At 44.9% G+C, this 27871-nt stretch overlaps 1 protein-coding gene across 4 annotated transcripts in view; it reads left to right on the forward strand.

Annotated features, from left to right (window-relative positions):
• The window catches only part of FIBCD1 (fibrinogen C domain containing 1), a 60889-nt gene extending 33224 nt beyond the window's left edge, over positions 1-27665 (forward strand). For all 4 annotated transcript variants that reach the window (XM_043980140.1, XM_043980142.1, XM_043980141.1 and 1 more), the window contains 3 exons: positions 14266-14362; positions 23841-24020; positions 25726-27665. In XM_043980140.1, coding sequence (XP_043836075.1) covers positions 14266-14362; positions 23841-24020; positions 25726-25985 — 537 coding nt within the window. In that variant the 3' untranslated portion in view covers positions 25986-27665. The remainder of the gene's footprint in view (positions 1-14265; positions 14363-23840; positions 24021-25725) is intronic.
• Positions 27666-27871: the final 206 nt, after the last annotated feature.

Genomic DNA, 27871 nt, shown 5'->3' on the forward strand with positions numbered 1-27871 from the left:
GAGGATCTGGGTTCAAATCTTGCCTCTGCTACTTACTAGTTATGTGACCTTGGGCAAGTCACTTCACACTGGACTTATCTGTAAAATAAAGGGGTTGGAATAGACTCCCTAGGGTCCCTTCTAGTTCTTAATATATAATCCTATGGAGGCAGCTAGGTGGCACAGTGGATAGAGCACTGGCCCTGGAGTCAGGAGGACCTGAGTTCAAATCCGGCCTCAGACACTTAACACTTACTAGCTGTGTGTGACCCTGGGCAAGTCACTTAACCCCAATTGCCTCACCAAATAAATAAATAAATAAATGTAATCCTATGATCATTTCCCCTCCAACCTTTACCTTCCCTCTTCCCCCCATTCCTTAAATTGATCCTTGTAAGGCATGGCTTCCAGTCCTATGAACCTCCTAGTGTCTCTCCTTTGCACAGTTAATCAATGTCCTTTCCTAAAATGTGTTAGCAGGGCATGGAGCACAATGAGGAATTCACAGGATGTAGAGGTGGGAGGGAGGACATATGGTCTAGTCCCTTTATTTTATACATCTAGATAAGTTTAGTGACTTGGCTGAGGTCCTGTGAGTAGTAAGGAACCATCTTGATTCAAGCAAGGGTCTTCTAATTCCCCATCTAGTACAACTTCCCCCATCCCACAGAAGACGGTCAAGCATTGAGAGAAAGAAAGGGCCTCTTTATCACACTCTCCCCTTCTCCCCAACTCTATTATCTCCCGAGGTTCTATAAGAGGATTTGGTTGAGATTCCTTGGAAGCACCATTTCAAAGAAGAAACAAGGAAATGTCACTGCCCTCAAAGAGCTTATAGTCTAGATGAGGAGACCATAAAGTGAAAGCATGAAACATCTGCCAAATAAATGGTCCACATAGTAAATGCTTGATGACAGGGGTTCTTAACCTCTCACAGACTGGAAAAGCTTAAAGATGCTTCTCAGAATAATAGTTTGAAATGCATGGAATAAAATTCATAGGATTATATAGGAAACCAGTTGTTGAAATTATTGCTTTTCAGTTGTTTTAGTCATGCCCAGCTCTTCATGACCCCATTTGGGGCTTTCTAGGCAAAGATATTGGAGTGGTTTGCCATTTCCTTCTCCAGCTCATTTTATAGATAAGGAAACTGAGGCAAACAGAGTTAAGTGAATTGCCCTGGGTTACACAGCTAATAAGTGTCTGAGGCCAGATTTTAAGTCAGGAAGATGAGTCTTCCTGACTCTAGTCCCAGTGCACTATCCACTGCTCTACTTAGCTACCCATTATTGCAATAGTCATATTTTTTTTAAAAGCCACACACAAATTCATGAACCCCTGAAATCTATTCGTTGTCCCTGGAGAAATCATTATGGGCTGGAGAGGTCAGGGAAGGCTTAAAGACTAAGCCAACCCTCCTTGCTAGCTCCTGATGGCTAGTAAGATTTGGCAAGTCTTCTAAGTTTACAGCAAAACTCATGTTGTTTCGAGGTGAGAGTGGGGGGAGAGGATCTGGGCGGGGAGAAAGGGGGAAAGGGAAGTGACCCATAAGGGAATGGTTTACTTAATGCTGAAAAACTTTAACATCTACAGAGGGATATTTAAAGAAACCCAGCAAGCTAGTCCTGGATGTGCTAGAAACACTTAATGTCCTGATAAAAGTCCCAAAAGGAAAGGATTTGGCAGCTATCTTGGATAAAGGGCTGACAAGCCCAGGTGCTACTTTCTCTGATGGACTCAAACCTGCCAAAACAGTGTGGGCAGGGGTCTCCTCCTGCAGCCTTCTCCTCCTCCTCAAAGAAGGAGTAGCAGAGTACAAAGAACACTGAATGGGAATTCAGAGAGATCTGGGACCCATTCACTGTGCAACCTCTTGCTTCAGGCAGGTCTTGGGAAAATATATCCTTTGTCTTTCATCCTCCAGTAAAAGACGCAATTTCTAGCTGGGCTTGGTGGTACATGCCCATAGTCCCTGTTACCTGCTCTTGGGGAGGGTCAGGCTGGTGGATCACTTGAGTTTGGGAGTTATGAGCTGAGACTTAAGTTCAAATCTAGCTTCAGACACTTCCTGGCTGTGTCAACCTGAACAAGTCATTTCATCCCTGTTTGCCTTAATTTCCTCATCTGTAAAATGGGGATAATAATGGTGAAAATCGAATGAGATAATAATTGTAAAGCTCTTAGCACAATACCTGGCAGATAGTAAGTGCTATATACATATCAACCAGTAGGAGGAGAAAGAGGAGGAGGAGGAGGAGCAGCAGCAGCAGCAGCAGCAGCAACAGCAGCAGCAGCAGTGGTAGTAGTAGTAGTAGTAGTAGTAGTAGTAGTAGTAGTAGTAGTAGTAGTAGTAGTAGTAGTAGTAGTAGTAGTAGTGCTAATACCAATCAGGTATCCTCACCAACTCTAGCACCAATCTAGTAGCAAGTCCCTTTGAGTGGGAAGCCTCCAGGCTGTTTCCTAAGGAAGGACAAACTGAAACAGGCTGATCAGCATTGGGGTCAAGCTCATGGGTGGTTGCTGTGCTTTCAGTCTGATCAAGAGAGGGATCCCCAGTTTCCAAAAAAAAGATAGCATTTCTGTTGGGCTGTCCCTAAGGGACTAAGGTGCCTGGACACTTCATGATGTTTTATTTTTTCCCTTGATTTAAAATTAATATCTACAAAGTCATAGATTTGGAAGAAACCTCAGAAGCCATTCAGTCCAATCCTGTATTTTACAGATAAGGAAACTGAGGCCTAGAGAAGTTAAATGACTTGCCAAGAGTCACAGATGTAGTAAGTGTCTGAGGCAGGATTGAAACTCAGCTCTTCTTGACTCCAGGTTTCACATTATCTATTTCATCACCTAGTGGTCCCAAGGTAGTTAAAGTGACTTACCCAAGGTCACATGGATGGTGAGAATCAAAGGTAGGATTTGAACCCAGATCCTCTGATTCAAAGCTAGGGATTTTTTTTTAACACTATACCTAAGTCTCAGGGCAGAAAGAGAAGAAAAATCACAGAAGGGCAACCTGGAGTCTAAGATGGGGGACTGGGCAGGGGCAGTTACATACAATCCTCATGTATTATTCTGCCTCTGATCTTTTTGGAGCCACTTCCTTCTCCTCCACCTTAAATAACCATCCATCTGGGGGTAAAAAGCCAGATTGGTCAGTCCTTTCCTCATGCCCTAGGAATGGCTTTGCTTCTTCCCTCCAGAAGGAGCCTTCATTTTCATGAGGGAATCCTCCCAAGGGCTTCACAACTGACTCCAAATTGGGAAACCTGGGAGGGGAATGGTCATCCCTTGGGGTCACAGGAAATGAGGGCCAGCTCTGCACATATCACAGCAGGATCTTGCCACCAGAATCAATCCATCTCTACACCTGCTCCTCTTGCAATCACATCACTGCTAACTTCTTCCATCAGAGAAGTGCAGAGAAGCAAAAAAAAAAAAAAGAGTCCACCTTGTCAATGAGCTGCAAGTTCTCTGAGACATTTAATGCCACATCAGGTCAGCTGGTTCAGAATTGCTTCTAATTGGCTCTCCTGCAAGCAATTTTTTTTCTCCTCCTTCTTCCCCCCTTCTACCTGCAGCTCTCAAAGAGGGAGGAAAAATTCTTTCCTCTTTGAACACATCAAAGAAACTGCTTCCAAGCTGATCCCTGACTGCCGGGGGACCCGTCTCTGTGAGAGATAAGAAGCAGACTGGGCTGGACACTGAGATTGGATTTGTCACCCACAGGGGCTGCAGCCCCCATCCCAGAAGCCGAGCTCTGGCTGCCAGACTGCTAGGAAGTAGGAAGGAGATTGCCCAATTAGATGGCTGAAGCCGTTTCACCCCTAGCCCAGCAGAGCCAGATTTCCCCTTGAGTCACGAGATTGTGGTAGAGTAGGAATCCTGGATCCAAACCTTTTCATTCACAGGGTCTGAGCACTGGATTTGTTTTGTTTTGGTTTTTTTTGGGGGGGAGGGGTTGGGGGGGGTGAGGCAATTGGGGTAAGTGTGAGCACTGGATTTGAATGTAGCACTGCTGGGGGTGGCTCTGTGTTAGGTCTGTGACTGTAACGTCACGAGAGTGTTTATTATAACAAATAAGTAATCATAAATAGCAACGACAACTGAGCAGAAATGATCAGCCAATGAGAACTGTCCTTTGAAAGGGTCCCCTTTGGAGAACTTTGCTCCAATGAGATTGTCATCGTTCTAACAATGTGGTCTAGTGGAAAGAATTCTAGGTTGGGAGCCAAAGGACCAAGCTCTCCCAACCTATTCCCTGTGTGACCTAGAGGCAACTCACTTAACATCCCTGGGCCTCAGAGACTTATGGGACATCAAGTCCAACCTATTCACTTGATAGATGAGGATGGTAAGCTTCCCTTCCAGCACCGCAACTCCAACCCTAACCACCCTAGGACCTAGCTCTTCCATGGGAGGGAGCCTATAGTCCATGCTTAGAAATCTCCTGCCTCATAGAAAACCTTTGTCTTTTGACGATAGTTAGCCCCGGTGTTTTGGAGCCAGTTGAAAGCAAGGGTGAGTGGTCATTGGAAAATGCAGTTGGGATAACAAAGGAAGGGGAACAACAGAATCTTGAGATTAGTCTTTTTGGGTCACTTGCAAAGTGAGACTGAAGGTAAATCTCAAAGACTAATTATGCAAAGGTGTAAAGAACACTGGATTTGGATGCAAGGGACCCAGATTCAAATCTTGCCTCAGTCACTGCCTGTGTGACCTTGGATAAGTCACTTAATCTTTTTGAGTCTCTCCACATTTGTTTAAAAAATGGGGTTAGACAAATTTATCTGTAAGGTTCCTTCCAGTTTTAAAGAATATAAGCAAGTAGTTAACATTTATGTATCACTTTAAGGTTTGTAAAGCCCTTAGCAAATATTATCTCATTTTATCCTCACAACAACCCAGGGAGGGAGGTGCTATGATTAACATGTTATTTAAAATAAGAATATATTGGTTTTGGGAGCGATCATGTCATGAGTTCGAGAGCTCACTGCCTTTCCTCTGCCATCTTGGCTCTGCCTAGGGATATATTATTAAAATATAGAGATAGGGACTAGACCTGTGAATTTACTTGTATTAGGATATCTATATTAGTATAGGTCCATATTCGCTGCCACTTATAGTCTTAGAGAAAGCACAGAGAGATTAAGAGACTTGCCCAGGATCACACAGTCAAACTGTGTCTTGAACCCGCACCTTTCTGGCTCCAAGGCCAGCTCTCTCTCCACCATGCCTGGATCCTACAAAATACCATGAGGGAGGGGAAGGAGGGATAAGGATTTATTAAGTGCCTTCTATGTGCCAGGAACTGTGTTAAGCACTTTCAGATGATTTCATTTGCTCCGTGAGCAATGGAACCATTGTTGTGGCCAGGGGCCGGCCTCCCTCAGGGACACCTTTGGAAAAAACCAGCCATTTGGAATTACTCACCTTCATCCAGTTGTTCAAAAGCCAATGACACCTTACAGCCATAGCCCCTACTAAGCCTCCCTTCACAGAGGACAAAGCAGTCGGGGGTAAACTCCAAGTACATTCTGCAGGTCAGCATTCCCTGGGAGTACTGATTTAAATAGGACCATTTCTAGGCTTTTGTTCTTGCCGTTAAAATGATTAATAAGAACCAAGCATTGGCTCACCCAAAGCAGCATCCCTGTTTCTCATGAAGTCTGGAAAGGGGAGGATTTGGGGCTTCCCTTACTCACCCACCCACCCAGTATTGAGCTAGGGCTACTATTAACCAATTGCTCAGTCATGAAGATCACACCCTAGCTTTTTTTTTTTAATTGCAGGGCAATGAGGGTTAAGTGACTTGCCCAAGGTAACACAACTAATGTGAAGTGTCTGAGGCTGGATTTGAACTCAGGTCCTCCTGAATCCAGGGCCAGTGCTTTATCCACTGCACCACCTAGCTTCCCCACCATCTTGATATCTTAAGGAACATGGCAGGCAAAATACCTAGTGACCTGAGGTTGCCTTAATAAAGGCAGGGAGGAGGGGGCAGCTAGATAGCGCAGTGGTTAAAGCACCGGCCTTGGATTCAGGAGTACCTGAGTTCAAATCCGGCCTCAGACACTTGACACTTACTAGCTGTGTGACCCTAGGCAAGTCACTTAACCCCCATTGCCCTGCAAAAAATAAATAAATAAATAAATAAATAAAGGCAGGGAGGTAATAGTTTGGGTGCCTTCTACCTTGGTCAGACCACATCTGGAGTGTTTCATTCTAGACCCTAAATTTTAGGAAAGAAGATGATAAGAGATCATCTTGATGAGGATGAATAGGATAGGGATAGTTGCGGAGGGTCAGTCATGCTATACAAGGATCAGTTCCAGGAACTGAGAAAACTTAGTCTGCAGAAGAATAGACTTGGAGATGGGGCAGAGGGCTAACATGATTACTGTCTTTCACTTATTTTAAGAACTGTCATGAGGAAGAGGGATAGTCTTGTTCTGCCTGACCTCAGAAGGCAGAACAAGGATTAATGGGTAGAAATTACAGAGGGACAGATTTAATTCAGAGGAAGAAAAACTCCCTAGCATAAGGAAGTATCTAAATGCAGCCTGAGTTATCTCAGGGGGTAATGGGTTGCCCATCACTGGAGGTTTTCAGGGGGAAGTTCATAACCATTTGTTAGGTACTAGGTCCAGGGAATGCTTGTCCAGGTCTGTTAGGTGGACAGCCTCTGAGGTTTTGTGATGAGAGCCCCAAGGTCCAGGTTGCCGAAGCACCACGGATTTCAAAAGTCCCTAGAGGGGCAGCTAGGTGGATTCAGGAGGACCTGAGTTCAAATCTGGCCTCAGACACTTGACAGTTACTAGCTATGTGACCCTGGGCAAGTCACTTAACCCCCATTGCCTCCAAAAAAAAAAAGTCCCTAGAGCTCACTCCAAAGAAGCCTCTGTAAGAGGTGGGCAAGGGCTGTGGAGGATGAATGTAAAAAGAAGGCATCCTCACCTTCCTTCCCCCAAGTGAAACACCCAGACAAGGACAGTAGGCCCGGGAGAAGAGCAATCAGGGTATAGGGGGAGCCCACACCCCCAGCTGACTCAGGAGAACAGCAGCACCCCAGGAAACTCAATCCATGGCTCTTCCGCCACGGCAAACAATTGGCAGCTTCTGACAGAGCCCTTTTCACGCCCACTGGCTCGGCATCCAGGCCCGTGAAGCTCAAGGTTGATTGTCAGAGGATTGGAGTTGAAGCTCAGCATCTTGTGTGTTTTCCCAACCCACCTGGGGCTGTGTCTGACAAACACATAAAACAATTAGATGATCTGGCCCCAGGTTTGTGTGTGGTTGCTTTTTTTTTTTTCCTCCCCTGCCTCAAGTTAAGCTTTTTTCCCTTCCTTTGAAACCACCAGCCACCATATGCAGGGCCATTTGGATCAGAGCTAATCCCTTGGCAAACACATCCCTCTTCCAGGCTGTGCAGGAAAGAGATGGTACCAAAGTCTGCCTGCTTTTGCTTTGCTTTTGAAATTTTTAACCAGGAAAAAAACAACAACCTGACTTCCTGCACGTGGCTCTAGCCCAAAAGGAACATCGGGAGACAGAGCCCAGCTTTTCTGTGCATCAATAACTTTATGGTTGGAATCGAAAGGAAAGAAACTCCAGGAACTGGGAAAATTCATATTTTAGTTTTAAATAAATAAATAACTATTTTTTATTTTGTATTTTTTTAAAACCCAAGAGGGAAATTCATATTTTATGAGCAAGGAAAGGAAAGAAAGGGAGAGAAGAGGCCACATTAATCCCCTGATCCAGCTCTTTCCCCTCTTTTCCTCTTTGCTGAGGACAATCAGGGCTATTGCTTCTGATTATCTTGGAACTGTCTGCCCTTGGGCCTCCCACTTTTGGGGCTGATCTATTAGCGTTTCAGAAGTCCAGAAAACTCTACCTCCTCCTCCCTGCCTTTGATTCCTGGTCCCAAGAGTCCTGCTGCTGGTCGTTTCCACTCATAGGCACCTGGCAAGAAAGGGTGTGATTGGGCAGCTAGGTGGCACAGTGGATAAAGCACCAGTCCTGGATTCAGAAGGACCTGAGTTCAAATCTGGCCTCAGACACTTGACACTTACTAGCTGTGTGACCCTGGGCAAGTCACTTAACCCTCATTGCCCCACCAAAAAAAAAAAGAAAGAAAGAAAAAGAAAAAGAAAGGATGTGATCTTCACTGGCAGGGAAGCAGTCTAGGTGCCTTCTGATTGGGCTACCTGTCCTCCCCACAAAAGGACTATCAGAGAAAAAAAAAGAGAAAGTGTCAGAGGTGTGGAGAGAAGGGTCCCTATGGTGTTCTACTGTTAAGGCAGAATATTCTCTCCTTTCATCTCTGGAGGGATAGAGAAATCCTTCAAAAGTCCTCATATCTATCCTTATCCAGGAAACCTTACCTGATTCCTCCAGTGCCCAATGAGTTCTCTTTCTTTTCACAATTCCTATCTATTCCATAAGGGCAGCTAGGTGGCACAGTGGATAGAATGCCGGGCCTGGAGTCAAGAAGACTCATCTTTCTGAATTTCAAATTTGACTTCAGGAACTTACAAGCTGTGTGACCCCGAACAAGTCAATTCACCCTGTTTACCTCCCTCTCCTCGTCTGTAAAATGAGCTGGAGAAGGAAATAGCAAACCACTCTGGTATCTCTGCCAAGAAAACCCCAAATGGGATCTCAAAGAGTTGGACAGGACTGAAGAACCACAACTGAATCTTATTCCATGCATATGCTACTTACCTATTGTCTGGTCTCTGGCTATCCCTGTACTTCCTTATCTTATCTCTTCCAAATGGAGGGTAAGCTCCTTGAGGAGAGAGATCAGGTCTTATTTATTTCTATATTCCTCTGCAGAGCCTTCAGTGTGCATGGAGAAAGTAATCTGTTGATTGAATTTGACCTGAACAAAGACAGTTGGGGGAATGGAAAGGAAAAGAATCACAGAATACTAAAGCAGGAAGAGACCCTAGAAAGATCCCATCCAGTTGAATCCCCTTATTTTACAAACAAGGAAAGGGAGGCCCCTTGAGGTTAAGTGACTTACTTCCATTCACACAATTAGTTATAGTGGCAGAGCCGGGACTGAACCAGTGTTTTCCAATGCCCAGCCCAGTGTTCTTGATGCTAGACAGCCCCCAACAGTAAGGCCACACTCTCCTCCTTAATCCTTCCAAAGACAAATCCCATATGTCCTTTACGGCCCAGACCCAAAGGCACTTCCTACCATTTAGTGAGCGTGCACTTCCTGCCCAGGTAACACTGTGGGAAATAGATGAACACACAATCCCTTCAGAGGGGAAGACGATGGAGGTTGTGTACCTCCATTACACAAGGAAAGAGAAGTGATCCCTGTGCTTGGTAGCATATGATAAAACGCTAGGTTGTGTGGTACAACTGAGCAATAGCTCAACTAAGCGATTATTAAGCTTAATTAATCGACGAGCATTTATGAAAGGGTTACTAGATGCCAGGCACTGGGCTAGACCTAGATAAAAGATGAAATCTGGAACAGTCTCTGCCTTCAAGGAGCATGTGTTCTATAGGTAGAGAGAACAAGTAGATACACATGAAACAAGAGAACAAGTCCATATATAAATATATATACAGTAAGTCTATTCAATCAACAAGCATTTATTAAAATGCCTACTATGTGCCATGGACTATGTAATGTTCTAGTGAGACAGATAAATTATGGAAGCATGTGGAAGCCCACCCATTTCCCACTTTAGACTACATGTTGCAAAATAATATCAGGGCAGTACTTAAGTCTGAAAACCTTGGTCTGATCTCAATGAGAAGCGCTTATTAGTCTTTCTTTAACTAAAACTTCAGAACAATGTCCTGGGGGCAGCTAGGTGGTACAGTGGATAAAGCACTGGCCCTGGATTCAGAAGGACCTGAGTTCAAATGCAACCTTAGACAGTTGACATTTACTAGCTGTGTGACCCTGGACAAGTCACTTAACCCCCATTGCCCTGTCCCCCCCAAAAAGAACAATGTCCTGCCCTGAAATCTTTTTTTGGGGGGTGGGGCAGGGCAATGGGGGTTAAGTGACTTGTCCAGGGTCACACAGCTAGTAAATGTCAAGTGTCTCAGGCTGGATTTAAACTCAGGTCCTGAATCCAGTGCCAGTGCTTTATCCACTGTGCCACCTAGCTGCCCCTGAAATCTTTTCACATCATTCTTATCAAGGCCTGGCCAATTTCTAAAAGGATCAGCTTTTTCAGCCTAGGAAGGGCCCCTTGCTAAGTAATTAGGATCAGACTGGGAGAAGAAAATAGTATTTGATTAATTAAATTAATAGAAGCATCTCTTGAGTTCACTTTTGACCAGGCTGAAAGAAGAATACTTTGAGGGAATGGTTAAAGAGGGATTGAATGGTTTTAAGAAAAGTATTCTGAAAGATCACCCAAAGCTAAGTGGCTTTTGTTCTGTTTCATGAATCCAAACTGTTACCTGAACTTCCAGCTCAATTTTGTTACTATTTTTTGTCTTATTGAGAAATTTTATCTTTTTGTTTGGTAATACTATAAATTGTGAGCTAAAATGGCTTGTGTCAGAGAAATTTTCAAAGACATGATGGATGCCTGTCCCTTTGGGCTTGTCTCTAAGCAGAGATGCTTAGAATTACTTAATTAACAAATCTATCCCTGGCAGGCTTATGCCCAAAACAATGAGTACAGAATTTTTCTCATATACAGTTAATTAATTACTTTTTCTCCCATACAGTTAATCTCTGTATTTAAAACAAATAAAAGTTAATATTTTTTTTGGAGGGGGAAGGCTTCTTATTGGGGGGAGGGGATCAGGAAAGGCCTCCGGTAGAAGTTAGCATTTGAATTAAGCCCACAGAGGTGGGAGTGAGAAGAGAGTGATTCTAGGCAGGGCATGATGGCCCATTCAAAGGCACAGAGATGGGGGAGGGCATGCCATGAAGAAAGCATAATGAGCAGATCGTTTTGGCTGGACTTGTAGAATATGTTGTTGTTCAGTCATTTTCAGTCACATCCCACTCTTCATGACCCCATTTGGAGTTTTCTTGGCAAAAGTACTGGAGTGGTTTGCCATTTCCTTCTCCGGCTCATTTTACAAATGAGGAAACTGAGGCAATCAGAGCTAAGTGACTTGCCCAAGGACACACAGCTAAGCCAGATTTGAATTCAGGAAGATGAGTCTTCCTGATTCCAAACTCTATCTACAGAGGAACCTAGCTGGCCTGTAGAATGTATAAGTATGAGTGATGTATCATCAGGTTGGAAAGGTAGATTGCAAAGAGTTTTAAATGCCAAGAGAAGGACTTAGTATTTAATGCTAGAGGCACACTATATGAATTTCAAGAAGGGAAAAGGAGTAGGTTGGAGAATAGTCAAGAAAAGCTGCGTGGAAGGAGTAAGACTTGATCTAGGCCTTGAAGGATGGCTAGGGTTCAAACTGGCAGAGCAGGATGAGGAAACAGTACGAACAAACACATGCCTTCCCTCTACCATCCAGAGGGTAAGCTTTTTGAGGGCATCACTGACTGAGACTTTTCCTTCCACATCTCTCACAGTACCTAGGGAACTTCTTTCCTTTTGTACTTGTATTCCCAGTGCTTAGTAGACCATCTGGCACATAATAGGCTTTTTTTTTTTTTTTGGCAGGGCAATGAGGGTTAAGTGACTTGCCCAGGGTCACACAGCTAGTAGGTGTCAAGTGTCTGCGGCTGTATTTGAACTCAGGTCCTCCTGAATACAGAGCTGCTGCTTTATCCACTGCGCCACCTAGCTGCCCCCACAATAGGCATTTAATAAATGTTTATTGTGTCACATCTTAAAAAAGAATAGAATCGGCCATTCTCTTTCAGTAGTACCTCGAGGTAGGGGGTTGGGATAGGTGCCATATGGTCAAAGAACAATAACTGTAGGAGATTTGGGGACATAGACTGTCCATCTGAGCTGGAAGGGACCCCAGAACATAAAATATAGAATATTAGGACATACAATATCAGAACACAGAACGTTAGGGCTGAAAGGGACTTTGTAAAATATCTAGTCCCAGGGTTCTTAATCTGGAGTTAAATGGATAAATTTCAGGAAATTCATAAAGTTGGATGAGAAAAAAATTAAATCTTTTTTTCCCTCTAACCTCTAATTTTAATTTAGCATTTCTTTTGATTGTGAATGTAGGCAACAAATACTATTCTAAGAAGGAGCCCCCACGCTTCATCAGACTGGCACAAAAATGGTAACGAACCTGTGATCTAGTTCAATCCCCTCATTTTACAAATAGCAACTCGGACCTAGAGTCTCCTTTGGGTCCCTGTGTTTCTGCCAAAGATTAGGACTTAAAAAAAAAGGCACGTGCTTAGGGTTCAAATCTCCAACTATCAATACCTTTCTCACTTACATCTCAGATCTTTTCAAATCTTATTGGATTTCCTTCCATGCTGAACCAGCCCTTTCTGAGGATTTTAAAAATTCAATGTCTCATTGGATCTGAGGTACCAGAGCAAGAAAAAGATGTGTCATCTCCTTCTATTTTCCTCATGTAAAAGCTGCCCAAACAATGGAATTTGACATCTCCCCAAAGAAATTAGTAGTCCAGGAGCAAGTGAGGCTGGGAAGTTCCAGTCTGCAAAGGGGAATATTGTGGGAGGTTACAAAATCAGACCCCGAATCAGCACACTCAATAAGAAAAACGAGGAGTTCCCATTCACTGGGGTCACTCTCTTTCCCTCACTCAGCCTCAGTTTCCTCATTTGTAATATGAGGATGTTGGACTAGATTACTCTAAGGTCTTCTCCAGCTCTAAAGCCCTCAGATGATATGATCTCTGACTCATTGGACATTCATGTATGTAGCTGGGGTCTCAGCGAGCTAATACTTATTCCGCGTCTGTTAAATAAATGGCAAAGTAACACAGCAAGGAAAACGTTGGCTAATGGAAAAGGTTTGGGGTGCGTGCATGCGTGCATGTGTGTGTGTGTGTGTGTGTGTGTGTGTGTGTGTGTGTGTGTGTGTGTGTGTTTGTAACAAGCGCAGAACAGAATCGTCAGTGAATCTTGTGAATACTCAAGTCAGCTCTGGCGCAAACCGACGTGGCATTTATTTCAAAGCAATTTAGCCGCTGGGATTCCCAAGTCCCAAATCAGGGATGTTATTAAAAGGAAGCTCTGCAAGCGCCGCAAGGGCTCACTGCCTTGGCCGGAGACCCAGGCTTCCCTTTCCCTCTCTTCCCTTTTCCTTCCCAGGGAGAATCTCCATCCCCGGTTCCCTTGGTGACCACTGGCACCTTTGCCAAGGCATGACAGTAATTTGGCTTCTGGCATATAGTGTAATTAGATTGGGCCCTTTGGGAGTCAGGAGACATGAGAGGAGATTCCAACCTCTTGCTATTTGTCAAAGGAAAGGACATATATTTTTTTAACAGCATAGGTTTTTTTCCATTTCTTTCCTTTTTAAGCAGGATGGGTCCTTGAGGTCATTTCATTCATCTCCCTTATTTTACAGATGAGAAGACTGAGGTCTAAAGAGAGTCTCCAGTGGGTTAGCAGTAGAACTAGGACTGGAATCCAGGTGTCTAGATTTTTCTTCAGTGGAACACCCTAGGCGCAGTGGATAGAGCACTGGCCCTAGATTCAGGAAGACCTGAGTTCAAATCCGACCTCAGACACTTGACACTTACTAGCTGTGTGACCTTGGGCAAGTCACTTAACCCTCATTGCCCTGGGGGGACAAAAAAAAGAACACCCTAAGTAGAGTCTCTCTGGGAAGTACAGAATTCCTGGGCCTTAAAGGTCCTGATGATAAGATCAGAGGATGGCTCTAGAATCATTAGACCAAGAGCTGGAAGAGGTCTCACATGCCATGGAACCTGATCTGATCATTTTACAGTAGAGGAAACTGGGATGTAAGGAGATTAAGTGATTGACATACCCAAAGTCCTACAGGTCGGAAGTGTTCTGGGTAAAGTTTGAACCCAGGTCCTCTGGGTTCCAAGGAACCCAGGAGACAAAGATTCAGCTGTGATTTCCAGGTTGACCAGATAAAGCAGACACAACCAACTCAGAGCCTTTCCAGGAAAGTTAGCCAACAAGTCTAGATTCATCAGGGAAAGAAGCTTCAGAGAGATGAGCTCAGCTTGAGGCTAATTGAGCCATGGCAGCCCAGGACCCACAACCCACAACCCACAGGCTGATGGCAGCTCTCCTGGTCCTGTCATCTGCCATGTGGGTGCGGTGGGGAAGGGAAACCAGAGGGGTTTCCTTTCTTCTTTGGGATTCCAGTCTTTCATTTTCTCTCCTCATTGGTCTCTTCTTCACAGGTTTTTCAGCGTCGGGAAGATGGTTCTGTCAACTTCTTCCGAGGCTGGGAGGCCTACAGGGATGGCTTTGGCAAACTCACTGGAGAACACTGGTTAGGTATGGATTACCCTTCTGGACACTCTCCCCCCCCCCCTCAGCCATCATCCAGAAGCCTGGTCATTTCTTGGGACCAGGAATCAAAGGTAGGGAGAAGGAAGTAGAGTTTTCACTCTTAGGAATCCTGTACATTTTGAAGGGAGGAAAATTCATTTACTAGTTGAATAAATGAACACATTCATGTATGAATGAATAAGTGATGAAAATCCCTTACATTTATACAAGACTTCATCATGTTCAAAGTGTTTTCATGAATATGATTTCAAATGGTACCTTCAAGTGCATTGTGAAGTAGGGTGGGAAGGTATTGTTATCCCCAATTGATAGATGAAGAAACTGAGGCCCAGAAAGGTCACATGGTAAGTGTGCGGCTACAATCCAATGATCTCCTAATGCCCCAACTAGTGCCTTTTTTTGGTGGGGCAATGAGGGTTAAGTGACGTGACTGGGGTCACACAGCTAGTAAGTGTCAAGCGTCTGAAACTGGATTTGAACTCAGGTCCTCCTGAATCCAGAGCCAGTACTTTATCCACTGTGCCACCTAGCTGCCCCACCAGTGCCCTTTCTTGTTGTCACCCTATTGTATCGGTAGTCCTGAAACCTCCTTTTTGCTGAATAATAACAATAGAATAAGTGACATTTATATAGCTCCTTTAAAGTTTGCAAAACACCACATCAAAAGTCATTGAATGGGGGGAAGCTAGGTGGCGCAGTGGATAGAGCACCGGCCCTGGAGTCAGGAGGACCTAAATTCAAATCCAACCTCAGACACTTAACACTTACTAGCTGTGTGACCCTAGGCAAGTCACTTAACCCCAATTGCCTCACGCACACAAAAAAAAGTCATTGAATGTCTGTTAGATGTAAATGGGAATACCCATTAATGCTAATGTATGAGAGGAAGGAGGGGAGGGTGACTAAATGCAGGGGCTCCAGACATCTCCGTCTACCTTTAAGTCTTTGAGACAGGGTGGTGGCAGTAACCAGGTAGGAGAGGGGCGGGCCTCTTCATGGGAGAAGGCTCCTGGAATGCTGTCATACTCCTGTATGCATCTGCAAGTATTTGTTGTTGTTGTTTGGTTGTTTCAGTCGCTTCTGACTCTTCGTGACCCAATTTGGGGTTTTCTTGGCAAAGATAGTGGAGTGGTTTGCCATTTTCTTCTCCAGCTAACTTTACAGATGAGGAAACTGAGGTAAACGGGATTAAGTGACTTGCCCAGGGTCATACAGCTAGGAAGTATCTGAGGACAGATTTGAACTCAGGACTTCCTGGCTGCAGGCCCAGAACTCTATCCAACTGAGCTCCCTAGCTGCCCCAAAGCATTTGTTAGTCTCCTACTAAATGCCCAATGGGAGGTCCATAGGTATAAAACAATTCCTAACTTAAAAAAGCTGATAGTCCATTTGGAAAATAGGGGATGAATATCTGACAAGTTAAATAATAAAACAAGAGTTTCCCCCCCATCCGCGTTCAGGGACCCCCTGGAATCTAGGAATCTCAGGTTATGAACCCCTGGTATAAGCAAAGTCCGGCCCGTAGGAGAGCAGAGATCACAGTGGGGGAGAAGGAGGAATGGAAAGGAGACCTAGCTGGCTGTGGTGGGCAGGCTCCTACAGGGGGACTGTGGGAGATAAGGGTGGAGGTTGGGACCAGAGTGGGGTAGAGCTTGGATTGTCTGGCTGAGTAGTAGTTGCGTTAGAAACACCCCGAGGCCCAGGAGGAGAGGAGAGGAGAGATAGCCAAGGTGGCAGCTGTGGCTCAGGGCTCTTCACTTCTCTCCACTTCCATGGAGGGGACAAAAGGTCCTTGAGGGAAGTGGTGTGCTGAGAAAGGAAGAGAAGAAAGAGGAGGGGAGAGGAGGGGAGGGAAAGAGAGAGGGAGGGAGGGAAGGAGAGAGGGAGTGAAGACAAGGTGCGGCGCTCCCTGGCATCTCCTTCCCCCATCTCTCTTTGCAGCAGATTGGAGCTGTTCTGGCTGCAGCGCCGGTATTAAGGCATCTTAATTGAAATCTATCCGCAGCTTCGAAAAGGTGCGGGAAGGAGCCGTTTAGTCGGGCCCTGATTAACTCTTGGCAGGCGCTGGAAGCCCTGATGTGAATGTCAAAGCGAGAGGGGCGGCAGCTCCGTCACACAAACCCCCGCAAACTTCCCATCAGTGTGCGGTGGGTTATTTATTTTTAAGCCCACCCATCTCTCCCCACTCCCTCCACTCTCCCTTGCCCAGCATCTTTTAATTTGAGTTCCTTGGGAGGTAGGTGATGGCTGGCACGCCAAGCCCAGGGGAGGGGCTGGGAGCAGGGGAATGAAGGAGCAGTTAATTAAACCATGTAAAGGTGACGGGGGACCAGGGTGGGAAGCAAGAAGGGAAAATCAATACGGGGCTGGAGAGAAGAGAGCACAGGCATAGAGAAAGAACAAATCAGCCTCCCCCCTCCCCGCCCCGCACCTTCCCCCCCCTTTTTTCCCCTCTTAAGAAGTTGGTGGGGGGAGTTGGTAAGATCGGGGAAGGAAATTATATTAAAAATAATTTCTTGACTCCTGCAGAACAGGGATATGACTCCAGGAATCCAAGGGGCATCTCAACCCTTGGAAAACCTGTGAACAAGATAGGACAGATTCATAGCAAGTGATCTCTCACAGCCGTAGTCCCTCAGGTCCCTTGAACTCAGAGTAGCTGGATCATAGATTTGGAATGGGAAGAAGCCTTTGAGATTATGGACTCTGACCCCTTCATTTTACTGATGAGGAAACTGAACCCAGGATCCCAAGTGACTTGCCCAGGGTCACACGGATAGTAAGATTTAGTCTTTATAGATTACGAAACTGAACTCCAGAGACACGCAGTAACTTGGTCACCCATGTGGTAGTTGACAGGGTCAGGATTTTAAAATGAGGTCCTCTGACCCCCAAAACAAATGCTCTTTCCATTACTCTACACTGCCTTCCAAGTTTGTCCTCAGCATGAATCATCTTGGTTTTCAACAGTCTTCTTCTCTTTCCCCCAAGATGCCCAGAGCTTTCTTGCTGCTACATCCCTGGGACTAAAACATATAATAAATTCATTCACATTCAGGAGTTTGCAACATGAGAATTTGCATTTTGAGAGGCTCAAGGGAGTGAGCAATGTTCAACCCAAAAGATTGACTCATTAAAAGTAGATTTCCAGGCATCAGGGACAGGCTAATGGCGGAGATGTTTCAGAAGGGGGTGGGGGCTTCCCCTGGCCCCCAGAATTCCCATCTGGCCACTTAGAGAATCCTAGTGATTTACAGAGGAGGAAACTGAAGGTCTGAGAGGTCAGGGGATTTGCCTAGCATTGCATACTTAGTCCATTCTTTGGATTAGTATGTCCTTCCCCATCTTATCTACAGTTGGGAAGATCCTTAGAAGTTGGGGGGGGGAGTATGTGTTTTTTTCAACTCTAGCCCTTCACAGTGCCCTGAACACAGTTGGCTCTTGGTCAAGTTTTACTAAATGAATGAATAAATGCTGGCAGAATGTAGCAACTCTGGAAGGAAAGGGGGTTTGGATGTTGGAAAAGCTTGAAGCTAAGGCAAAGGCAGGAAGAGAAACTGAAGGGCACTGATGGCAGGGATTCTGGATCTAACCCTGTTAAGAATGACATGGAAGTTTAAGTAAGAGAAGCAGGGATGGCAAAGGGGCAGGCAGTGTGGGGCTGTGGCCAGGGGGGAGGGACCTAGTATGGTCACAAACTTTCTTCTCCCCTCTCCTCTTTGGTCGAGCAACCCACTCAGTGTAAATGGAGGACAAGCAGAAAGCCATGCATCCTGCTTAGGTTCAAAAAATAAAAACGATGCATAGTTTTCACTCTAAGATGTTTAAAACGGGGGGGGGAATGCAATCATTAAATAGTACTGTTTTATAAGAGCAATTTTTTGTTGCTTAGTAGTTTTACTTGTGTCCGACTCTTTGTGACCAACCCCATTTGGAGTTTTCTTGGTAGAGATACTGGAGTGGTTTTCCATTTTCTCCTCTAGCTCACAGATAGGGAAACTGAGGTCAATAGGCTTGAGTGACTTGCCCAGCTAGGAAGTGTCTGAGGCCAGATCTGAACTCAGGAAGATGAGTCTTTCTGATTCCAGGCTCAGCACTCCATCCACCAAACCACCTAGCTGCACCAGTAAGAGCAATTAGGGAGCTGGTTTCATTATCATGGAATCACAAAATTCAAAATGGTGGAATGTCAGTTGTCTTCAAGTCTTTGAAGGGATGTAATGGAGAAGAGGGATCAGACTTAATCTTCTTGGCCCCAACCAGGAGTAAGGGATAGACATCACAAGAAAAAATGAGGCTTTGGCAGCTAGGTGGAGTCAGGAGGACCTGAGTTCAAATCTGGCCTCAGACACTTGACACTAACTGTGTGACCCTGGGCAAGTTACTTAACCCTCATTGACCTGCAAAAAAAAGGACAAAAAAATGAGGCTTCATGTCAGGACAAACCTAACAATTAGAACTATCTAAAAGTGAAATGGCTGACATAGGAGACACTGGGGCCCCTCTCCTTGGAGGCCTCCAAGCTGGAACATAGGTGATAGGTGATCATCTGTTATGTATATGAGAGTGGGCATTCCTGTTGGCCATGGATTGGTCCAGCTGGCCATCGAGGTCCCTTCCAACAATAAAATTCAAAAAAAATGACAACTGACATTTGTGTGACATAAGTGAGCTTTAAAGACTTGTTGGAAAATGGACAATTCAGAGTCACCGGAGAGGTATGTTTGAAAGTAAACAATCCAAAAAAAAAAAAACCACCAACAACAACAACAAACCAAAACCATGTGTAGCCACTGCTGGGCACATAATGAGTTTAAGTGAAAGGTTAAAGGACACCTGACCTACAAGATGAGAAGAATGAAGAGAAAGTATAGAAATGTGTGTGCATATGGGTCAGTGTGTGGTACATCAATCTCAGAAATGCATAGGCACTGATGGCAAACATTTTGAACAGTTGGTTCATTAAGCTATGTGCTGTCATGAATTAATATCAGAATTTTGATCAGTGACCAGTACATTTATTTTTACTTCTTTGATACTTTGAGGCCTCTGTGATTTTATTGGTGTACCTCCTCCTCCCAGTGTTGCCAATTGTGACCACCTATGCCTTCTCCTGCTTTGTAGCTCTCATCCTTTCTCTAAAAATGAACATTTCGTGGAAGCCAATGAAGCATGTAGATTATCCCATGGTTCTCTCTCTGTCTCTCTCTCTATCTTCCCCCCCCCCCCACCGCAACTACCATGATGACTGGCCTATCTGTTTTAATACTTGTACTTATTTTTGGTCATAGCCTTTTTCCTTCGTAATTCTTCATTAGTCATATGTGGTTGCCTGTCCATTGTTCTTTGGGTGACTTGTAACTTTAATTCTTCAGAGAATTTGCTATATTCCATGACTCATGGTCATAAAGCAACCCCAGGAGAATATTTATTCATCAAATGTGGCTTTCTCTTATTTATTACCTCTTTTTTGGCCCGAGTCTACCACACAGCCCTGGGCATCATGGGAGAGAGAACTGACTATAGCGGGGGTCCAACAGATTTGAGGTCAAAACCAGCAGGTTATTAGCAGTGACAAAAGATTGGGAACTACTAACCTAGACATTTCGTCTTCTTTCAGTTGGAACTGGGAGGTGGAGGGTTCCTCACTGACGCTAGAAAGGGAAAGATTCTTGCTTTCTTCTCTTGCCACTAAAATGCATACATTAAAAGCACGGGGCTTAGAGTTCTAGAAAGAGAGGCAGGAGGGAGAGATTGAGAGAGATGTAAACCTCACTGATGAAATGTCACTTGCTGCTGATAACTCATAAGGCGTTTAATTAAATGCCCTCTTAATCAAGAGCTAATCAAACCAGCAGGAAAGCTGTATGTGGGGGGTAGTTATGTGTGTGCCTCTGTGTGTGTGTGTGTGTGTGTGTGTGTGTGTGTGTGTGTGTATTCGGGTGTGTGTGCTCACACATGCAACATCTGAAGAAAGCCCTACCCGCCCTACCTGAGGTGAGGCACGTTGAAAGAAGGAAGAGAGGGAAAGAGGAAAGGAGGAAAGGAGATGGATTTTAGAGCTGGAAGAGACTTTAAAATGGAATATTAGAACTTGAAGGAGCTTTAAATCAGAGAATATCAGAGCAGTCAAGAACTATAGAATATAGAATATCAGGGGCAGCTAGATGGTGCAGTGGATAGAGAACCGGCCCTGGAGTCAGGAGTACCTGAGTTCAAATCTGACCTCAGACACTTAACACTTACTAGCCGTGTGACCCTGGGCAAGTCACTTAACCCCAATTGCCTCACTAAAAAAAAAAAAAAAGAATATAGAATATCAGAGCTGAAGAGGACACAGAAGAGACATTAGATTGTTCTCTGACCTGGTAAAGTCTGAGAGGAATTCAGGGAGACCTAATGAGACCAACGCAACTGTGAACAACTGTAGGTCACCGTCCCCCTACTGATAAATCTGGAGGCTAAATCCTAACCTAAGGATGTTCTCTGTTATGATTTGATTCCATGGGGGCAGGGTGGAGTAAGAGGTTTTAGCTCCACCTAAACTATTAATGATGTCAGCTGGATTAATTTTGGAAGTCATTTGCTCTTTCCAGGCCTCCGTTTTCCCATCAGTAAAGTGTGTGTGGGGGGGGGGGGGTGAGGAAAGGGATTTGACTAGTGGACCTCTAAAGTTCCTTCTAGCTCTGCTCTTCTGTGTCCTAAGATTCCTTTCAGTTCTTTTTTGTTTTGTTTTGGTTTTTTTGGTGAGGCTATTGGGGTTAAGTGACTTGCCTGTGTGCCTACTCACACAGCTAGTAAGTGGTTTTTTTGTTTTGTTTTTGGGTTTTTTTTTTATTTAATTTTTTTTATTTTACATATAAGGTATTTTATTTTTTCCATTACATGTAAAGATAGTTCTCAACTTTTGTTTATACAAGCTATGCAATTTCAGATTTTTCTCCCTCCCTCCCCTCCCTTCCCCCTCCCCTAGACAGCAGGTAATATGATATAGGTTAGATATAGATATAGATATAGATATATACACACATATATATATACACACATAATAACATTAAACCTATTTCTGCATTAGTCCTGTTATAAGAGAAAAAATCAGAGAAATGATGCAAAACCTCAAAATAGAAAAAAAAAAACAACAGCACCAAAAACAAAAGAAATAGTATGGTTCATTCAGCATCTATACTCCACAGTTACTTTTTTTTTTTCCTTGGATTTGGAGATCCTCTTCTATCATGAGTTCCCTGGAACTCTTCTGTGCCATTGCATTGGTGAGAAGAATATAGTCCATCACAGTAGATCAACACTCAATGTTGATGATACTGTGTACAATGTTCTTCTGGTTCTGCTCATCTCACTCATCATCAGCTCATGTAAGACCCTCCAGGTTTCTCTGAACTCCTCCTGCTCATCATTTCTTAGAGCACAATAGTATTCCATTGTATTCATATACCACAACTTGTCCAGCCATTCCCCAATTGATGGGCACCCCCTCAACTTCCAATTCCTTGCCACCACGTAAAGAGCACAGCTAGTAAGTGTTAAGTGTTTGAATCCGAATTTGAACTCAGGTCCTCCTGACTCCAGGGCCGGTGCTCTATCCACTGTGCCCCCTAGCTGCCCCCCCTTTCAGTTCTGATAGCTACATTCTAAAGTCATTGAGAGCACTGACATTCTATGGTTTAAAGTTCTTTCCATTTCACTTTCATGTCTCTTCCATCTCTAACACTCTAGGTTTTGAGGTCTCTTCCAGCCCTAATAGTCTAGGGTCTAAGATCCCATCAAGCTCTAACATTTTAGAGTCGAGGGTCACTTTCGGCTCTATCCTTTTATAATCCTAGGAATCCATTCTAGCACAGAGATCAATAACCCACAAGAGTTTTTGGTAGGGTCCTAGGAGTGAGGAACTCCCTCTGCCAATGCAGTGGCAGCTTATCTAGAACTCTTAGTCACAGGGAGTTGCCTCGGGCTTCTGGAGGTTAGTTGACTCGCCCCTGGCCACAGGTGAGTGTGCCCCAGAGGGAAGGCTTGAACCTTGAACCAGGTCTTCCTGACTCCAAGACCTGTGTTCTCTCTTTCATAAGTGCTAGTTAATAAAAACTTTTGAGAAAGGGAGGAAACTGAAGCGGGGAGGGTCCAGTCCACATCTTCATTATGAATAGACAAACACAGGAAGAAGGGAGCAACTAGATGGCACAGTGGATAGAGTGCTGGGCCTGGAGTCAGGAAGACTCATCTTCCTGAGTTCAAATCCAGCCTCAAACACTTACTAGCTGTGTGACCCTAGACAAGTCTCTTAACCCTGCTTACCTTAGTTTCCTTACCTGTAAAATGAGCTGGAGAAGGAAATGGCAAACCACTCCAGTGCCTCTGCTAAGAAAACCCCAAATGGGGTCATGAAGAATTAGACATGGCTGAAAAATGGCTAAACAGCATTGGTTGTTTATTGTTCATCCTTCGTATTCGAATAGGACCAAAATGGCATCACAATATTGGGGTCAAAGTACACAGTGTTTGACTGTGGCTGATCAGACCAATATGTGTTTACAATATAATTTTTTGTTTGTTTTTTGGTGAGGCAATTGGAGTTAAGTGACTTGCCCAGGGTCACACAGCTAGTAAGTGTCAAGCGTCTGAGGCCAGATTTGAACTCAGGTACTCCTGACTCCAGGGGTAGTGCTTTATCCACTGCATCACCTAGCTGACCCCCAATATGTGTTTAGAAAGCTCTACCACAGGTGAGCCACAAATAGTCCTTTTGAACATTTGGTAGGGAGCTATCTCTAGATTTGAGCATCTCACATTTTCTTTGTGCATCGCTCATAGAGCACAGTGCATTCTTTGATGTGGGCACACCATGGTGTACCATCTAGTGCCAACGCCCCCTATGTCTTATGATCCATACTAAAGTTCTTCAGAGACACGTTGAGAGTGTCCTTATTTCACTTCTTCTGACCTCCATGTGAGTGCTAGCCTCATGTGAGTTCTCCGAAAAAGAGGTTTTTAGGTAAACATATGTTTGGCATTCAGACCATGTGGCCAGCCCATTGGAGTTGTGTTCTCTACAGTAGAGTTTGAATGTTCAGCAGTTCAGATGAGAAAGGACCTCAGTGTCCAGTACCTTATCTTGCCAAGTGATCTTCAGAATCTTCCTAAGACCATTCAATAGAAGCAGTTCAGTTTCCTGGCATGGTGCTGGGAAACTGACCAGCTTTCACAGGCACACAACCATGAGGTCAGCACAATGGCTCTGTAGACTTTCAGCTGACTGAATGACAACACACAGGAAGAAGGAAGGAGTATAAGGGCTCAGGGATTGGGTGCAGTGCATTTGTCTGCTCAAGAGCTCTGTTCTGTTTCCATAGCTATAAAATTTGGCTTGTTTTGCTCCTTAGTTCCCACAATGGGCCAAACCCCACAAAGATCACCATCTATCTCCCTCCTTTGTCTCCCCGGCTCATAGGTCTCAAGAGGATTCATGCTCTGACCATGCAGGCCACCTACGAGCTGCACATAGACTTGGAGGACTTTGACAATGGCACAGCTTATGCCCACTATGGAAACTTTGCTGTGGGGTTGTTCTCCGTGGACCCAGAGGAAGACGGCTATCCCATCACCATCGCTGATTACTCTGGCACTGCAGGTACGGTTTAGGGATGGGCTAGCTCAGCAGGGTCTGGTGTGGATATTGATGGAATAAGGAATTTGTGTCCAATTCATCCAGTGGTGGTTTGAGGAGAGCATCCAAGCAGATGCGGATGTGTTTAAGATAGACGTTTTCCAGGGGCAGCTAGGTGGCACAGTGGATAAAGCACTGGCCCTGGATTCAGGAGGACCTGAGTTCAGATCTAGCCACAGGCACTTGACACTTACTAGCTGTGTGACCCTGGGCAAGTCACTTAACCCCAACTGCCTCACCAAAAAAAAAAAAAAAAAAAAAGATGTTTTCCCCATCAACAAAGTCCTATTGTGTTAACCTTTGGTACTTGACCTAAAAGCTCCTTTCTAAATGTAAAACCTGGGAGAGGAAACATGAGGCATGAAGGCAGGATTCTCCTAAGGGTACAAGAGTAAATCAAGATCATCACCGAGATCCTGTGCTTTGGGGGATTAAGTAAAATGGGCAGTGGTTCAGAGAAGCTGCAGCAGATGGAGGAGTCTTTTCCACTCAGAGACCTCAGTCCTTGAGATTTCCTTTCCACCATGGGGTGGAGGCTGCCTGGCCCTGAACCTCTCTTTTCCTTTCAGGATGCCTGCTCTCAGTCTGGCCTACATGTTCATTTTCACCTGTCTACTGTGATGAGGCCACCCTCGAAACTGCCCTAGGAAGACCCCATGGACATTGAGGGATGCTCTAGTCCATTGCCAGCCATGCACACTTCTTTCTATCATCCCCTGGATTTTTTCTCTCCTTCTTCTCTTTTCCTGGGAATGAAGCCTTCCAGTCCCACCTCTACACACACATACACACACACACACACACACACACACACACACACACTCCCAAGATTTCTTTAGTCCTAATGATGACCCATAGACAAGCTAAAGCTTGTCCAGTGAGCTATTTCAGAACTGGATAGCATGAAGAAGGAAACAAACCCATCAGGCCATTTCAGAAGTGGCCATGGATAGGTGAGCTAAGTCTGGATCTCAATGCCAGATCTGAGTGCAAATGGTCATTTAGACTATTGGTGGATCCTGGCTGTTCAGGGTGAGACTATGACTAAAATTCCTTTCCAGCTCTGATGTTCTGTTGTTTACAGTCCAGTGTCTGTTCTACTTTAGCCCATCACAGCATCGAAGGATGCTAACTAGATACTGGGGGGGGGGGGGATTTGAACACAGGTCTTGTGGTCCATGGGCAAATCATAGGTCACAAATTTAATGTTAGAAAGGACCTTAGTTCAACTCTACTTGTTATGTTCAGAAAAGCTGTCATTTGCTTAAGGTCACCAAGATAATAAATCCTGGAGGCTGGATCTGAACCCACATCTTCCTGACTACAGGTCTATTCACTGTCTTTTTTTTTTTTTGGTGAGGCAATTGGGGTTAAGTGACTTGCCCAGGGTCACACAGCTGGTAAGTGTTGTGTCTGAGGCCAGATTTGAACTCAGGTCCTCCTGACTCCAGGGCTGGTGCTCTATCCACTGCACCACCTAGCTGCCCCTATTCACTGCCTTTTGAACTAAGGTTTCTTCTACATAGCTAATAACACTTATGTTCTCCCATTCCAAAGAGTTTCTGTGAAAAAAATAGCTTTGAAGACTTTGAAGCACCAGAGAAAAGTGAGCTATTACTTTTATCTATGTTTCATTTGTGCATGTTTGTGTCTGTGTGTTGGGATACAGGTGATTCCTTCCTGAAACACAATGGTATGAAGTTCACCACCAAGGACCAAGACAATGATCACTCAGAGAATAACTGTGCTGCTTTCTACCATGGGGCTTGGTGGTATCGAAATTGCCACACCTCCAACCTCAATGGTCAGTACCTCAGGGGTCACCACTCCTCCTATGCGGATGGCATCGAGTGGTCCTCCTGGACGGGATGGCAGTATTCGCTCAAATTCACTGAGATGAAGATCCGACCAGTCAGAGACGAAAAGTAGACTGGCACCTACGGCCCCCACCCTATCTTATTCACTTCCCTCTTCTCCCACCCTTGTTAGTCTGCCTTCCATTCTCTCCCCAAACTCTTATGTTGTTTTGTCCATGAGCCAGGGTGAACCGTCCTCCCGCCAGTGACAATATCACAGTGGTCCCTGCAGGCAAAGAGTTGAGAAAAACCAGAGATAAAGACTCTTCTCCAGGTTCAGAGATGTAAAACTGTCCTCTGTATCAGCTGGTGGGAGGTAAATTTTGAAGGTGGAAAAAGTAATATATATGAGAGTGTTTATATATATATATATATGTACATATATATGTATATATACACACATATTCACACACTGGTAGCTATATCTAGGTGTAAACGTAACTATGAAGATGACTTTAAGATCCATATTTTATTATCTGCCCTAGATTTTTACCCATCCAATAGGTATTCTTGCCAGTCCTGTATCTAATTGGATTTGTCAAAATTCTGTCTCCCTATGTTAGATAGACACAATGGTAATAACAGGTTCCACCAGAGTTAGGGGTGCAAAAACAAGATAGAATTTTTGGGGCAGTGAGGAGGAATCAGAATCTCAGATGACGTTTAGGGGAAAAAAATTAAGAAACCCATCAAAGGTGACATGAAGTAAGGAGCATGGATTTTCTAGCTTTCCTCTCTTGGGAATGGGAGATGGGTGATCTGAACCCAGCCAGGCCAACCCTCAGTCTCAGCATTTAGTCCTTCCTAAAGTTCTCCTCCTCACCTGATCTCTGACTTGTTAATGGGGAATAGAGGTTGGCCTAGTGTCCCTGGGGCCACGAGATTGGCCCAGGCTAGACCAGACTAGAGATGGTAGAGGGGGTTTCCAAGTACCTAGCTTGGTGTGGTGAGCACAGATCAAAAAGCATGGTGGGTTACACAAAGACCACGTTGGCACAAGATGGGGAGGGACTGAAGAAAGATTCAGTGGCTAAATTTTGTGCCTCCCAGAAAGGATCTTTTGCTCTGTGCCTTGAGGCACCCTGCCCCCCAGCCTTTTCTGCAATCAGGATTCTCAGGCTAGACCTCTTGTCAACATCCTGACCCAAACCCTTCTAAGTACAATGAAATTCACCTTCAGCCCTGCTGCTTCTGCCATCCCCTGGTCTTGTAGCTGAGAATAGGCTCCAGCCAGGAGTGATACACTGACTTGGTGGCTTCTTTCCCTTCTTCCCTGTGTGGAACTAACCAGCCCTCAGACTGATCCCCAGGCCAAGGCATTCCCTCAGTCAAAGAGCCAAAGAGATTTGGGAGACTCTGGCTTTTATGGGCCAGGGGGAGGCAGAACTTGGCCAGGCTGGACTGTGATTGTAGCCTGTGCCTGACCTTCTAGAACTATGTAAAGAGAACCTCATTCAGACTCAGAGGACAGAAGCTTGTCTCATTTGGATAGCTCCGAGAGCCCCTGCCTTGTTCTGCCCCTGGACCTCTCCCATGTGGGCCACCTACAGGGGCCAAACCTGGCCTGTTCTGCCTTGGGCACCAAGCAGCTCTGTCCTCTGGGAGAACATTAACCCAACAGCTAGAGAGATGGGGGATGGGGCAGCTAGGTGGCGCAGTGGATACAGCACCAGCCCTGGATTCAGGAGGACCTGAGTTCAAATCCGACCTCAGATACTTGATACTTACTGTGTGACCCAGGGCAAGTCACTTAACCCTCATTGCCCTGCCAGAGAGAGAGAGAGAGAGAGAGAGAGAGAGAGAGAGAGAGAGAGAGAGAGAGAGAGAGATGGGGGATGAAGGAAGCAAGGTGGGGCAGAGAGAGAGATGGAAAGGCTGCTTATGTTAACCCCCCCAAAGCAGGGGGCAAAAGCAGATTGAGCTGAGTATTTTCATGCCTGCTGCTATATTCCCAGACCC

This window comes from Dromiciops gliroides, chromosome 2, assembly GCF_019393635.1.
Source record: "Dromiciops gliroides isolate mDroGli1 chromosome 2, mDroGli1.pri, whole genome shotgun sequence".
NCBI lineage: Eukaryota > Metazoa > Chordata > Mammalia > Microbiotheria > Microbiotheriidae > Dromiciops > Dromiciops gliroides.